The 13,704-nt window shown below is 40.6% G+C and overlaps 2 protein-coding genes across 5 annotated transcripts; one reads left to right on the forward strand and one right to left on the reverse strand.

Annotated features, from left to right (window-relative positions):
* Positions 1-95: 95 nt before the first annotated feature.
* Positions 96-10,832, forward strand: LOC125895624 (retinal Mueller cells isomerohydrolase-like). Of its 2 annotated transcripts, XM_049587624.1 has the most exons (14): positions 96-188; positions 1,909-1,991; positions 2,820-2,970; positions 3,554-3,661; positions 4,421-4,562; positions 4,692-4,839; positions 4,986-5,067; positions 5,248-5,380; positions 6,265-6,407; positions 6,485-6,614; positions 8,370-8,484; positions 9,572-9,666; positions 9,806-9,917; positions 10,438-10,832. In XM_049587624.1, the coding sequence occupies exons 1-14, from the start codon at positions 178-180 to the stop codon at positions 10,581-10,583; spliced, it is 1,599 nt and encodes a 532-aa protein (XP_049443581.1). In that variant the 5' UTR covers positions 96-177; the 3' UTR covers positions 10,584-10,832. The 2 variants fall into 2 exon arrangements, with proteins under 2 accessions (XP_049443581.1, XP_049443582.1); XM_049587625.1 differs by lacking the exon at positions 10,438-10,832 and having other exon boundaries at positions 9,572-9,692; positions 9,806-9,872.
* A 941-nt stretch (positions 10,833-11,773) lies between these two features.
* On the reverse strand, positions 11,774-13,442 carry LOC125895628 (methylcrotonoyl-CoA carboxylase beta chain, mitochondrial-like). Of its 3 annotated transcripts, none has more exons than XM_049587630.1 (3): positions 13,050-13,413; positions 11,993-12,226; positions 11,774-11,907 (listed from the first exon to the last, which is right to left on the reverse strand). In XM_049587630.1, the coding sequence occupies exons 1-3, from the start codon at positions 13,212-13,214 to the stop codon at positions 11,821-11,823; spliced, it is 486 nt and encodes a 161-aa protein (XP_049443587.1). In that variant the 5' UTR covers positions 13,215-13,413; the 3' UTR covers positions 11,774-11,820. The 3 variants fall into 3 exon arrangements, with proteins under 3 accessions (XP_049443587.1, XP_049443588.1, XP_049443586.1); XM_049587631.1 differs by having other exon boundaries at positions 11,823-12,226; positions 13,050-13,172; positions 13,315-13,442; XM_049587629.1 differs by having other exon boundaries at positions 11,823-12,226.
* Between the last annotated feature and the right edge of the window lie 262 nt (positions 13,443-13,704).

Consider the following 13,704-nt stretch of genomic DNA (forward strand, 5'->3'; position numbering starts at 1 on the left):
CTGGAGGAAGCAAGGAAGGATGGAAAAGGGGAGGGGAAAATGAGAGAAGGGGGTGGATGAAGGGAAAAGGAGAGGAGGGGGCCCAGTTTCCATCTCTCACCACAGGAAATCTGTATGTGGTTTAAATGCAAGCCGGAGTCTCTTTTCGCAGTGAGTGTGTGAGGAACATACAGCAGCATGTTCAGCCGGTGAGTCAAACTTTATTTTTCTCTAATGGTTTCAGCAAGTATGAACATAAGGACTTAAAGATGAAACTAGTTTTTGAAAAGACTTTTCAAGGATCAAGTTTATTGGTTCTCAGGAATGAAATAAGAGAAAGCAGCTTGTAGACAGCACTCAGTGACGTTTGTTGTTTTTCTTGTAAGAGAAAAAGATTTGATGGTGAGTCAACTATGCAGAGCTGAAAGTTTTCCACCAGACCTTTTTCCTTATGAATGGGAGAGAAAAAAACTGAACGAAACTCAAAATTGGAGAAGTACAGATTCCAGAGAAAAACGTTTGTTGCAGCAGTGAGACACCCAATAAAAGAGAAGAGATTATGTCTGCACTGAAACAGACTGTAAAACAACTAAGCTGCAGTCTTTGCACTCCTCACATCTTAGTTTTATGTTATTAACTGGTGCAGTTTTTTTAGGTCTCATATCAAAATAAGGATCAGGTTGACTGGTTGCAAAAGTTCCATAACTAATGATTATTTAGAAGGTTTTTAGAATTTCTACTCAACATTTTGTGAACTGTCCTAACAAGGTCCTTTCAAAGAAAGATGGAAGATGAGAGAGGCAAATAAAGTAAGATGGTGAACAAAGAAAAGCCCATGAATATGTAACAACACACATGAAAAAAGAGACACAAATATTAAGAAAGAATGACAGGAAGATGGAAAGGAAGTGGTAAAAGAGAAAGCATGGTTTGTATTAGGCAGTAAAGAAACAAGCAAGAAAACAGCAGTTGACAAAACTGTCTCATCACAATGTCCATGTAGCTTTGGAGCTTTGGATGGTATCACACAATCTTGCCTTGTACAATAATTTACTTACTGACTTAAATCACTGATAATACAAGTTACATTTGGTAACACAATGAATAAATGGAATTTTTTAATTAAAACACAATGTGCCATTCTCCCATTGTGACATAGGTCAGGTGCGTGATGCACAGACCTCACAAGTGTTGCGAATGTAAACATGTGAGGTGGACTGCAGCCTGATTAGCAAAGTCAGAATGCCTCGCCAAAAATCAGGGGCTCCTAAAGTAAAAGTCAGGGTACAGAGAGAGAACAAGAAATGAAAGGAGCAGAAAGACAATGGTCAATTGTCTGGCAAAGAATGTGAAAAAGCACCAGGTGTGACAGCCAGAGCTGAAGGTGAGTAATTTTCAGCAAATAAAACCTGCTCTACTGGGATCAGTTTTAAAACTACCAGAAAGACCTGTGAATGCACAGGTATCACGTTAAACTAGAGGATCTAAGGCATCTGCTGGTACCAACCGTGTTCTGCTACCTTGTCAGAAAGGGGGCCAAGTAATGTTCCAAAGTTACACTGAATTTTGGTGAGGGAGAAAGGAATACTGCCATTTTTCAAAATGCTGTGTTTAGGTATGTCTGCATACTGGGGTCCCTAAACTGTCTTGGAATTGCGTAACATTGGTATGACTTGACTGTAGTTGTAGGGACCCCCACCCCAATGGGTATGGATGATGGGCCCACTTTTGAAAATGCTGTCCCCCTGCCCATATTTCCTAACAGCTGGCCTGACTATGCCAACTCCATCTGGTGAGGAATAACTTAATCAAAAGCTCCAAGACAGCTGCTAAAGGCACCTTATGATAAGACTGTTTTTTCAACTGTTGTCTGTCTTGGTCAAATTGTTGAATTGTTCTGCAAGTTCATGTTTTCATTTTCCTCTCCAGTGTGGAGCATCCTGCTGCAGGCTACAGGAAGATCTTTGAAACAGTGGAGGAGCTGAACGAACCTCTACCTGCTAAGATCTCCGGTAGGAAAGACAGCAGGCTACTCAACATTTTTTGGCTTACAACAAAAAGTCTCTGCTGTGCTAATGTTGCAATGATATGGCATGTACCTCAGACCACTAGGCCATCAGGACGCCCCTATTAAGCTCTTTCGTAGGATAACTTCCGCACAGGCTAATAGACTGATAAATTGATTGTGAAATATGCTTCTTGTCTTTCTGGCAGAGACTGACATTGTCTGTCAAACACATAAGCTCGTTAAACTATTTTTTGTGACCCAGTAGATTTTGTGGGTTTAGAATTTTCAGCTACACTGCATCTGCAGATTCTGTGACAGCAGAAGATAAATTATATGAAAAAGTGTTATCCAGATTTTGTCAGATGAGGTGCTAGTGCTCTAGAGACAGACAGATACACTAAAGTTTCTGTTATCATAGCAATCAAAACTGTGACAAAGTATAATAAAACATTTATGCAAAGGCAATGCAACTGAAGTTCCTCTTCATAGAATTTGAGGGTCACAGATTTTGGATTTTGGTGGACTACTGTCAGCCTGTTAGCTTAGTTTAGCACAAAGACTGGGAACGGGGGAAACGGATATATTGGCTCTGTCCAAGTCCTCCTGGGTGGAGTTTGCATGTGTTCCCCTTATCAGTATGGGTACTCCAGCTTGCTCCCACAGTTCAAAGACATGCAGGTTAGGTTCATTGCCCGTTGGTGTTAATGTGAGTTTGAATGATTGTTTGTCTCTATGTGTCAGCCCTTTGGTAGTCTGGAGACCTGTCCAGGGTGTACCCTGCCTCTCTGGGATAGTGCCCCAGCTGACAGTGTGTATGTGTGTGTGTTCACAGGTGTTCTACCCTCATGGCTGGGTGGCAGTCTTCTCAGGATAGGTCCAGGTCTTTTCGAGGTGGGAGATCAACCTTTCCACCACCTGTTTGATGGACAGGCTCTCATGCACAAGTTTGACCTGAAGGACGGTCTGGTGACCTACTACAGGAAGTAAGAGTACTACTCATTATCTTAGAAAGTCAGAGCATATTATTTTATAAAACAAATCTTCAAACATACTTGTTTGTTGTCCTATCTGTTCATTACCTCTTCTTTCTTTTTTCTCTTTCTGATGCACTTAAACTGTTTTGAAAAGTTCTGCGTAGTTAAGTTTTCTTGTGAAGTAGTCTTTGGCATGGTTCTGGAACTAGTTTTTAGGGATTTCATAATATTGCCATGTATCTTCTTTTCACTATGTGAAAAGATAAATCTGGCACATGTATCCCATTGCTTATCACTTTTATTATTCTGATGCAGATCCAAATCCAAATATTTCATGACATCTGACTTCTGTCAGTGCAGAGATGTTGACAGTTCTGTGCAGCTGTGGAAAAGAGCTGACAGTAAAATTCATCCGAACTGGAATGTTGCAATGGAGGACACAAAAACAAAACTCAGCTGCAGACCACAAAAATCCTTCCTCCAACTTCCTTTGAAAAGACGTTTTGTCTGCTGAGCAGTATCAGTATTGTGTTTTATGACTATGTGACTTTATTGTTCTCTGACACATGATGTGTGTAATCTCTCTGCTCAGGTTCATCAGGACGGATTCGTATGTGCGTGCCATGACAGAGAACAGAATAGTCATCACAGAGTTTGGCACAGCAGTGTACCCAGACCCCTGCAAAAATATCTTCTCCAGGTAACCCACAAACCCAAATATTGTAGGTGCCAAAAGTGGACCTGTTTGGCTCATTTTTAGGATCAAGCTTATTTATGATCCTTTCAGGGGAGAAACAACACCCACAAACAAGATTATGTGTTTCTCAGACATTAGCATGTAACTACATGTAACTGTGTAGGTCGCCAATTGTTGAAGTTTTGAAAGTAAAATGCTTTCCTATTCTTAGTTGGTCAACAGTCAACAGTCCCATTTTGCACTTCACAATGTGCCATACATTTTCAGTGGGAGGAAAGTCTGAAATGCAGGCAGGCCAGTCTAGTACCCACACTCTTTTACTACAGAGCCACACTGCTGTAATAAGTACATAATGTGGTTTGGTATTTTCTCGCTGGACAAAGCAGGGATGTCCCTGAAAAAGAAGCTGTCTTGATGGCAGCATTTGTCGCTCCAAAACTTGTACGTACCTTTACGCGCACACTAACACTTTGCTTTGCGTAGTTGAATCTTAATTTGCCCATATTTACCAACAATGGTTTCCTGGGTACTCTGGCTTCCTCCCGCAGTCCAGACATGCAGGTTGGGGATAGGTTAATTGGTGACTCTAACTTGTCTGTAGGTGTGAATGTGAGTGTGAATGGTTGTCTGTCTCTATGTGTTGTTGTGTACATATAATAATATCCAGGGCTGCACAGTATGAAATTGTTATTTTTACACTGTATTAATCACATGTATTACACTCACATCAACTGACCATCAGCTGTCCTTGTTTTTGTATAGATTCTTTACCTACTTCAGAGGCATTGAGATAACTGATAACTGCAATGTCAACATCTATCCAATCGGTGAAGACTTTTACGCAGTCACAGAGACCAATTACATCACTAAAGTTGATCCCGATTCACTGGAGACTTTAAAGAAGGTGAGAACTGATTTGTTCAGTTGCCATTTCTGTTTGAAGACAAGTGGGTTTTTGTGCTCCAGCCATTTTCGTATTACCTCAGCAATCGTGTATTTATGTTGTTGTTCTGTGTGCGTGTATTTATATTAGGTGGACCTGTGTCAGTACCTCTCAGTCAATGGGCTGACTGCCCACCCCCACACTGATGCAGATGGTACAGTCTACAACATCGGCAACTGCTTTGGCAAGAACATGAGTCTGGCTTATAACATTGTCAAGATCCCACCGGCTAAGGAAGGTGGGTTTTGTTACAAATTTAAACAGACTACGTATCAGAGAGTGATATTTGATTTTTTTCTATTATAAACTGAACTAAGTTGGAGTGAATCACATGTATACACTCATACAATATCAACATCACACACTGTCACTGTGCGTTTCCAGACAAGTCAGATCCCTTACAGAAATCCCGGGTTGTGGTTCAACTACCCAGCAGTGAGAGGTTAAAACCCTCCTACGTACACAGGTACAGTTCTTTCATTTCATTTCAGCACAGTTCAATTAATTAAATAGAATAAGCTTTGCATCTGGACCTGTTTGGTCCAAATCAACCAAAGAAACTCACCGTTTGTTTCTACTCCTGAAGAAGTTGCTACTGCTGCTTATTCATCTGTGTCTGTCTATCTGTCTGCTTGTCCGTCTGTAGTTTCGGTATGACAGACAACCATTTTGTGTTCGTGGAGCAGCCAGTCAAGATCAACCTACTCAAGTTTCTGTCGGCTTGGAGCATCAGAGGGGCCACATACATGGACTGCTTTGAATCCAACGACAGCATGGGGGTAGGCTGATTGGTAGTTGGCATATTAGTATTATGAATGGATTTCAAACCCAGAAACCTCTGGACCAGAACCTCTCAATGAAGTGATTGCTGACAGCAATCAAATACAACCATAAAGGGATGCAAAACGAGTAAAAAAAAAAAGATGCGAAATCACTCAAAACACACACCCATCTTCAAAAAAAGATGCAAAACATGCACATAGAGAAGCAAAATGACCATAAAGAGGTGCAAAAGGCTCAGAAAGAGACAAAGACAAAAAATGACCACAAGAACACACAAGATGATCACATAGGAGTGCAAAACAACTACCAAGAGATAGAAAATGACGACAAAGAAAAACTAAACAACCACAACTACACACAGATGATCACAAAGAATTACTATCACAGAAAAATGCAACTGTTTTGCATTTCTGTTAGTCTGGGTGTTGTAGGGTGGGTGGGGGTCTTTTGCATGTCTGTGTCCAGGAGCAAGGGTGTAGGTTTGGTTTCTTTTTTTGCATCATTTTATGAAGTAAATGTCTTTAATGCTGTCAAAATATAATTGTTTTTACTGGGGAGGGAAAATGCACATGGGCCTAAATGTTGAGGGAGACATGACCCCTGCATCCCCTCCAAGATATACACAACATCCAGGACTCCATTGTTTTATAATGTATATATAAATGTATGTATATGTATAACGGCTATTTTGAGTTACAAACAGTATCTATATTGATATAATTTCATATTACAATACTTAAAGTTCTTTGTTTGGCATTTATTTATTATGCTGATTACTATAAACAGTCTAACTCAGAAATGTATAGTTTATCATTGGCTTTAAATTAGTCTTAATGCATTGTTATTCATTTCACAAATGCGCCCCCCTCTTTGAACCTAGACATGGTTCCACGTGGCCACCAAGGACCCAGCCGAGTATTTGAGCAACCACAAGTTCAGAACGTCAGCTTTCAACATCTTTCACCACATTAACACCTATGAGGAGCAGGGTTTCATCGTGGTCGACCTCTGCACGTGGAAAGGGTGAGTGTCTGTCTGTGTGAGTGTTTTATGAACAGTGTAGCTGTCTCATCCTGACATCTCTCTCTGTTTTCCTGCAGCCATGACTTTGTGTATAACTACCTGTACCTGGCCAACATAAGGGAGGAGTGGGAGGAAGTGAAGAAAGCAGCGATGAGAGCTCCTCAGCCCGAGGTCAGACGATACGTACTGCCGCTGGATATACACAGGGTGAGTGCGCACACACACATATACACACACTGCAAGTTAGTAATGTCAACACTTCTGTATTTATTGGTTGAATGGCATCCTTTCATAAAGTTTTAATTTGAAATGTTTGTGTTGGAGGTCTTAAAGTCATCATAATTGCTTACATACAGAAGAATGCTTTACACGTGTTTCATAACAGGTGCGTAAGAGAGAGACAAGTAGGACAAAATCTGCAGACAAACTCCCACGTGCTGTCTAACTTGCAAAAAACATGAATTTACTGCAACGTTTCAGTACTAGACCTCCGTCAGGCAAATACTTTTGTGACAATGAGAAGCCATCTTAGGAAGGGAGTGGCTGCAAGACTGCAAGTAATCACATTCCCCAAAATGCAGTAGTAAGGCATTAATACCAAACATCAACTTACTATGTGATAGTCTACAATATCATGTAGCTATAGAAGCAAAACACTTTGTATAATGACAACAATAAATTGCCCACAAAAGCCATAAAGGCTAAACTGCATTCTCATTGCCAAAAATTGTGGACAAGAAGCCCCTAGACTACCATAAAACTTCAATTAAAAGCTTAGTCCCAGTAAATGCCCAGACCCTTTTACTAGCTCAGTGTGGTGACACATTTTGACAAATTAACGCCTGTCTCAATTAGACACCTGGTCTGGTTGCCAAGCAGTTCAGTTTTATAGCAGCAAACAGGTTGTTGGCTTCTCACTTGAGGTAAGTTAGTTAGCTGCTTCGATTGCACATACAAATAGAAATGTTTAAACTTCAGTATGTCAGTATGGAGATGCTACACATTGTTAGTTCGGTTAGATTCTCCACAATTCAATCGTCCATTTCATCCATCCATCCATCCATCCATCCATTTTCTAACCGCTAATTCTCTTGAGGGCCGCAGGGGGGGCTGGAGCCTATCCCAGCTGACATTGGACGAGAGGCAGGGTACACCCTGGACAGGTCGCCAGACTATCGCAGGGCTGACACAAGATAGAGACAGACAACCATTCATCCCCTGCCTCTGAAGCAGTCATATAGTCAGAATGTGTGTCCTTCCATGATTACCCAGAAAGTTGCTCATGTTCTTTCATATTCCATCAAACAAATCAAAAGGTTTTTCATAAAAATAAATCCTAGTTTTGCTTTTACAGGATAAAGTGGTGTTGTGTCTGTATGCCGGGTGCTGTAATCCTCGGGTGTCACAAAACAAGTGTCGTAACTCTCTCTCTCCGATGCACTGTCTCTCGAAACTAGACCAAATAAATTACTCAAAACTGATATATTATTGGAAGCCTAATTTTTATACAATATTCATACTGGTTTGAAAAAGCCTGTGTTCAGTGGTTTAGCAAATAATAGCCCAGGCTAGTAATTGAAGTGTAACGGCATTGTAGTGACACACTAAAACTAAAGCAACGTGTCCCTGGCTAAAAAACAGCATCCTCAAAATTTAGTCCCGTCAGCTGTACTATACTCTGTATTTTGGTCACGCAGCATCCCCAACACAAACCTTAGGTGGAAATAATTTAGTCAGAAGCTGCTGATTATAAAAACTAACTTGTCGTTACTGTGACTGTTTAACCAGCAATGACTCAGCTCCACTTTGGGCTTGAGAAGCAGTTGATCCTGGATCAGTATTTCATTCATCAGACTTTTCGTACAAACCTCACTTTTTTTGCGCTGGTGTATAAAATATGCCCCAGTCTACAGTGTGTGTTTGTGTGTGTGTACATCCATGTATGTGCTTGTGTGTTTTCAGGAAGAGCAGGGTAAGAATCTGGTGTCTCTGTCCTACACTACAGCAACCGCTGTTCTTCGTAGCGATGGCACCATCTGGCTGGAACCTGAAGTCCTCCTGTCGGGACCAAGACAAGGTAACACGAACACACACACACACACACACACTGACTTACCTTCATTTCCTGGAGACTTACCCAAACCATAACTGTAACCCCTACTTGCCTATGGCTAACCTTAACCCAAGACTTAACCCTAAAGTGTAATGATTTACGTTATGAGGACTTGCGTTTTGTCCCTAGTTCAAACAAACACAAGAAATTTTGCTCTAGAGAAAGGATCAGTGCTCAGTGAATAACCTCCTAAGCCCTATGATAAGCTATTATGGCAAGGCTTAACTATACAGACCAGTGAGCAGTTATAACTAACATGTCTTTGGGGTCATCAGGTGGGAACCTCCTTTCACCAGTGTTTCGTCTAGTTGGTCCCACAACACCTCCAGGAGGCTAGACAGTGATCTCTGGTGTCCCAGAGACACTCCCCTAATGCCAGGTCTCACTGCTCCCCGCACCAACCCAATAACCTCCTTTACCTTACTTACACATGGCTTTCTCAGCCCAAACAGCACTGCCACCTTCAACCAAACCCAGGCTCCGTACATGCGAGCTCCAGGTAGAGACAGTGCTGATACTACCTTTCCTAGCACATTCACCATACTCTATGTCATATGCTCTATATCGTAACTCCAATATAAGCTAAAGTTAAGGGAGATACAATTAAGTCACAGAATCGGCAAACACACTCACCTTGCAGCATGGTCTCAAAAGTAGAAAGTAGTTTCTGGCACAGCTTCACCGATTCACAAGGTGCATGGAGAGTGAGGAAACACTGGAAAATGTCAAAAGAGCTCCAGCAACACTTGGTGGTATGAAAAACAACTTTACTAACCGACACGTTTCAGCTTGTGGCCTTCATCAGGGATTCAAATAGGCCCTAAAAAGTCCCTACAATGTGAGTGTGTAAACAGATTCATGTCTCCACAGCATGAGTAATATACATATATATATATATATATATATATATATATATACACACACACACACACATGCAATGGCAGACTGAAGTCTTCCCGCAGTTTGTAGATTGTTTTATGTATTTTAAAGGCCACTTCCACACATCATACAATTATTATTCATAAAATAACACTTGCTGTCTCTCTCTCAGCCTTTGAGTTTCCACAGATTAACTACTCTCTGTGTCGTGGGCAGAAGTATTCCTTCACTTACGGTCTGGGACTCAACCACTTCATCCCTGACAGGGTAAGGAGTGCTTTTATCACTCACAGGTGACTGACTGACTGACGAAAACAGTGTTGGCAATATCCCCAGCCTTAAGTTATCCAGAAAGTGATGCAGATGTTGTGGTTGATGAAGTTTGTTTATTGTTGACTTGCTGTAGATAGTCAAGCTGAATGTACAGACCAAAGAGACCTGGGTGTGGCAGGAGGAAGACTGTTACCCATCAGAGCCGCTGTTTGTACCAACACCTGGAGGCACAGAGGAGGACGACGGTAGAACACACACTTTATTACACTGACAGGCGAATGCGCACTCACACACCCACCCACACACACACACACACACACACACACCATCATGCACATGCAGAGAAGTTTCGATTACAACACATACAGAGTTAGTATGACTTAATTGTTTGTCCTTACTCCATTGTATCTTTAAAATCAAATGTTTACTGCTATATTAATACTCTGAAAGTAACATAAAGAACCTTTAATTTAATTTATTTATTTAACCTTTGCCCTGAATTTAGCATTTATGACATCAAATCCTATTTGGAGAGGTCATGTCACATGGGAAGAGAACATTAGCACTGAAATATTGTACCAAAGATCTGTATGGCAGATACAAACACAAAAAGAGGTCGAAAAATGAAACATCAAAAGGCTAACTTCTCATCTGTATAAACCTAAATCAAACTCACACTTAGATTAACTTTAATCTCTACCTAATCCTAATCACATCTATGATGGAAACACACACATTTTCACCTCCTCTGTCTCGGTGTTGCAGGTGTGCTGCTGAGTATCGTGGTGAAGCCGGGTGCAGAGAGACCAGGCTTCCTGCTGGTGCTGGATGCCATGAAGCTGACGGAGCTGGCCAGGGCCGAGGTCAACACCATCATCCCTGTGACTCTCCATGGCATGTACAAACCATGACCTTGACCTTCATCCTCACCCAGCCTACACACATGTTACAGTACACCATCTTTACACCCTGCCAGCAACAGAAATCAGGAATGGTCTCCAAAGAGAAGTTTATTTTCACTAAGCTGCTGCTGAAGTTGAGACTTTAACCTCTTCAAATAACATGTTATTAATGTTATTTCCATTTCTCCTTGGGTTCAAACTTGCTGCTGCTGAGTTAGCTTGGAGCCAGCAGTGTCTGTTAGTTGTAATGTAGAAGTGCTAACCATTTCTTCTTTCATGAAGACAACCATACAGTGTCTTGAAGCTGACAGAGGAGAACAGTGCCTGTGTACAGAGAAATTACCTGTGGCATGACCTTACTTTGCTTTTGTTAAAAGACCTTGGCAAAAACATTCATATTTACTGCACTGACAATGTTTTATATCATAATTAGAATGGCACCTGCAAATTTGTGAAATCATCCTTGTGAAGCATTAAATACAAACACAATATTTTTGCAACAGAATTAAAAAAAATCTGTCTACTTTTTATTCTTAAATACAAATAAAACAATTATACCAAAATAATCATTTTACATTTTGTAATTACATTCACGGTCACAGTTCAAATGTTTTGACATTTATTGTAAAAAATATAATGACTTCTGTGAGGAAATATCCTGCCATATATTATGATCCAAACAAACTGAAATAAGAAATCATGCAAAAATGAGACAAACATTAAATGATCCCACAGGTCTATACAGCAGACATAAGGCTAAAATGTTTATTATCTATTAACTGTTCCTAATGTGATAATACATGTCAGTGCCGTGCTTTGAGTGACTTAGAGCCTCTTGTGCTGCCCCCAAGTGGCCAAACATATACATTTATGCAGGTTTAAGAAGGTAATAACATTTTAGAGGACCTTTGAGGGTTTCCCCCATGTCAAGACGAAAAAAAAATGCTTTGGTTCATTTGAAAGAAGGGCAATAAAATCATCTTTGTATCTGTTGTAAATACTTCTAGACAGTCTCCATGCCAACACCTTTGCATTCAGTATGTGCAATAATTGTAGTCGATTTGTGTTATTGAAAGTATGAAGACAAAACTTTCACAGATATGACTTCTATTACATAACATTATTAATCAAAACATTAATGAAAACATGAAAGTAACTTCCTGAAATGATAAGTCAGCAGTTTAATCTCAGAGATGGACGTATGTTTGTCATCAAGAGGACATGAGGAGGAGAGGAATGAAAGCTTCTATATACGTAAAAGTGCTGAGTGCAGTTTCTCTGTGGGAAGCTCATACTGCCGCTGTTTGATGATGTCCAAGCAGTCCTTGAGAACCTGCACACATGTAAAGATTTACATTAAAAGACGTCATAATAAGAAAAAAACGGAAAGTTGAAATTGTATTGGCAATCTTTTTTACCTTCCTGGTGTCCTGAGGCAGAATGACACCATCGTCCCAGAGCCGGCCGGAGGAGAAGAAAGCGGAGCTCTCTTCCTCCAATCTCTTATTCAACTTGACCTCCTCCTTCTTCCTCTCTTCCTCATCCTGCTCACTGTCAGGGGGAAGCAGAAAGCCGGCGTGACCCGGAGCTGTCATTGACACTCTGGCGTTGGGCCACAGGAACAGGAAATTAGGGTCAAATGCCCGCCCACACTGGAGACAAACAGGAAAGACGGTTTTAATTATTGTGGGATAAACCCTGTATCCTAAATTCTACATAAGCAAATGTATAATTATACTGCAGAATACTATGTATGTGTAGATTTTTGATAATGCTTGGCTGTTGTCTGCAACTAATACGACAAAATATAACTGCATGTAACAAAAGGTAAACAGCTTCTGGTACATTTTGGTGAAAATATTTTAAAATTTCACAACTATCTTTGCATATTTTGATGCTTTTTTGCTCTGAATCTGGGTCAAACCTTTCAGAGCAACATTTAAAGCACAGGGGCAGTGAGATTTTTGACACGAAGAGTAGGTTTTCAATGGAATACTCTATTCAAGAATGTTAATTTATGGCAAAACGTTGTGTTTTGATCATAATTAAGTTAAAAGAACAGCAGGAAAATTACATGTTGCTGCAGGAGTTGTTTAAGAAGTTTCTGTTGGTCATTTTGATATGGATTTTTTCATTAAAACGGCTGTGATTCCAAATTGATTACAGAGACACTTTTCTTGCCTACAGATGGTGAGTTTAATAACGACAAAATCATAAGGGTACTGGTATAACCATGACACAAACTACAGGAAAGCAGCTAGAACAAAAATATTATAAAACCTGAGTATATTTCTATTTCTAACTTTGCAGAATGGACACTCAAAGAAATAAAAATGACAGCTATGTAGTAATGTTAACCTTCCCTAACATGATTGCCCTTCTGCAAGGTAGATTCTACCACATTTAAGTGCTGATGTTCACAGGTTAGAGCACATCTACAGTTAATGTCAGTAATGTTTAGGTACTGAGACTCACCATGGCGTAACTGTCAGCACCATGGCAACCACCGATCACCACAGTGATTTTGGGGACTGAGGCACATGCTACTGCTGACATCATTGAACCCTGAGCCTTCAGACGGTTACTGTTCATCTCTGCCTGAAGAGAGAGAGACACAAACAGAAAATACTGATATGACATAGAAAATATTTACCATAAAACTTCAATTAAAAGGTATACGTTGGTGCAAAAGACAGTCCTTTAGATAATACTTTTATAACTTCATTTGAGAGTGGTTTACCAGATATGTTGATCACCGGTTCTTGCTGCGTGTGTAGTAATTTCGAGCTTGTACTTGGTTTCCTCCTCCCCCTCCGTGTGGATTTCCTCTTCGGCCCTTTCTCCCTCTGTAGGGTGTTTGCTCCCCTTGTGTGGGTTCCTCTAAAAAATGCTCTTTATCATTCTTCTCCCTCCTGGTGGATTCCTCATCCTCACTGCTGGTGAAGTTGAAAGACACTGTGCGAGGTCTGCGTCTCTTCTGTTGCTGGCCTTGGTGTGTAGATTTCTGTTTAGACCAAGCATACACAGTGCCTTCCTTGTAATCATTTTCATCCCTCCTCCATTTGCGTAGTTTATCCTGCTTCAGTGTTGCTTTAAATTTAGCAATGTCCTCTTTCAGCTTAGTTTCTAG

Source organism: Epinephelus fuscoguttatus, linkage group LG10 (genome assembly GCF_011397635.1).
Source record: "Epinephelus fuscoguttatus linkage group LG10, E.fuscoguttatus.final_Chr_v1".
Lineage (NCBI taxonomy): Eukaryota > Metazoa > Chordata > Actinopteri > Perciformes > Serranidae > Epinephelus > Epinephelus fuscoguttatus.

Excerpts from the sequence above, each read along its gene's own strand:
- LOC125895624 (XM_049587624.1), top strand. Across the intron at positions 2,971-3,553 it reads CTGGTGACCTACTACAGGAA|GTTCATCAGGACGGATTCGT; the intron begins GTAAGAGTACTA and ends CTCTCTGCTCAG. Across the intron at positions 6,615-8,369 it reads TGCCGCTGGATATACACAGG|GAAGAGCAGGGTAAGAATCT; the intron begins GTGAGTGCGCAC and ends GTGTGTTTTCAG.
- LOC125895628 (XM_049587629.1), bottom strand. The coding sequence starts at position 13,214 with ATGTCATATCAGTATTTTCTGTTTGTGTCTCTCTCTCTTCAGGCAGAG. Across the intron at positions 12,227-13,049 it reads GTGCTGACAGTTACGCCATG|TGTGGGCGGGCATTTGACCC; the intron begins GTGAGTCTCAGT and ends GTTTGTCTCCAG.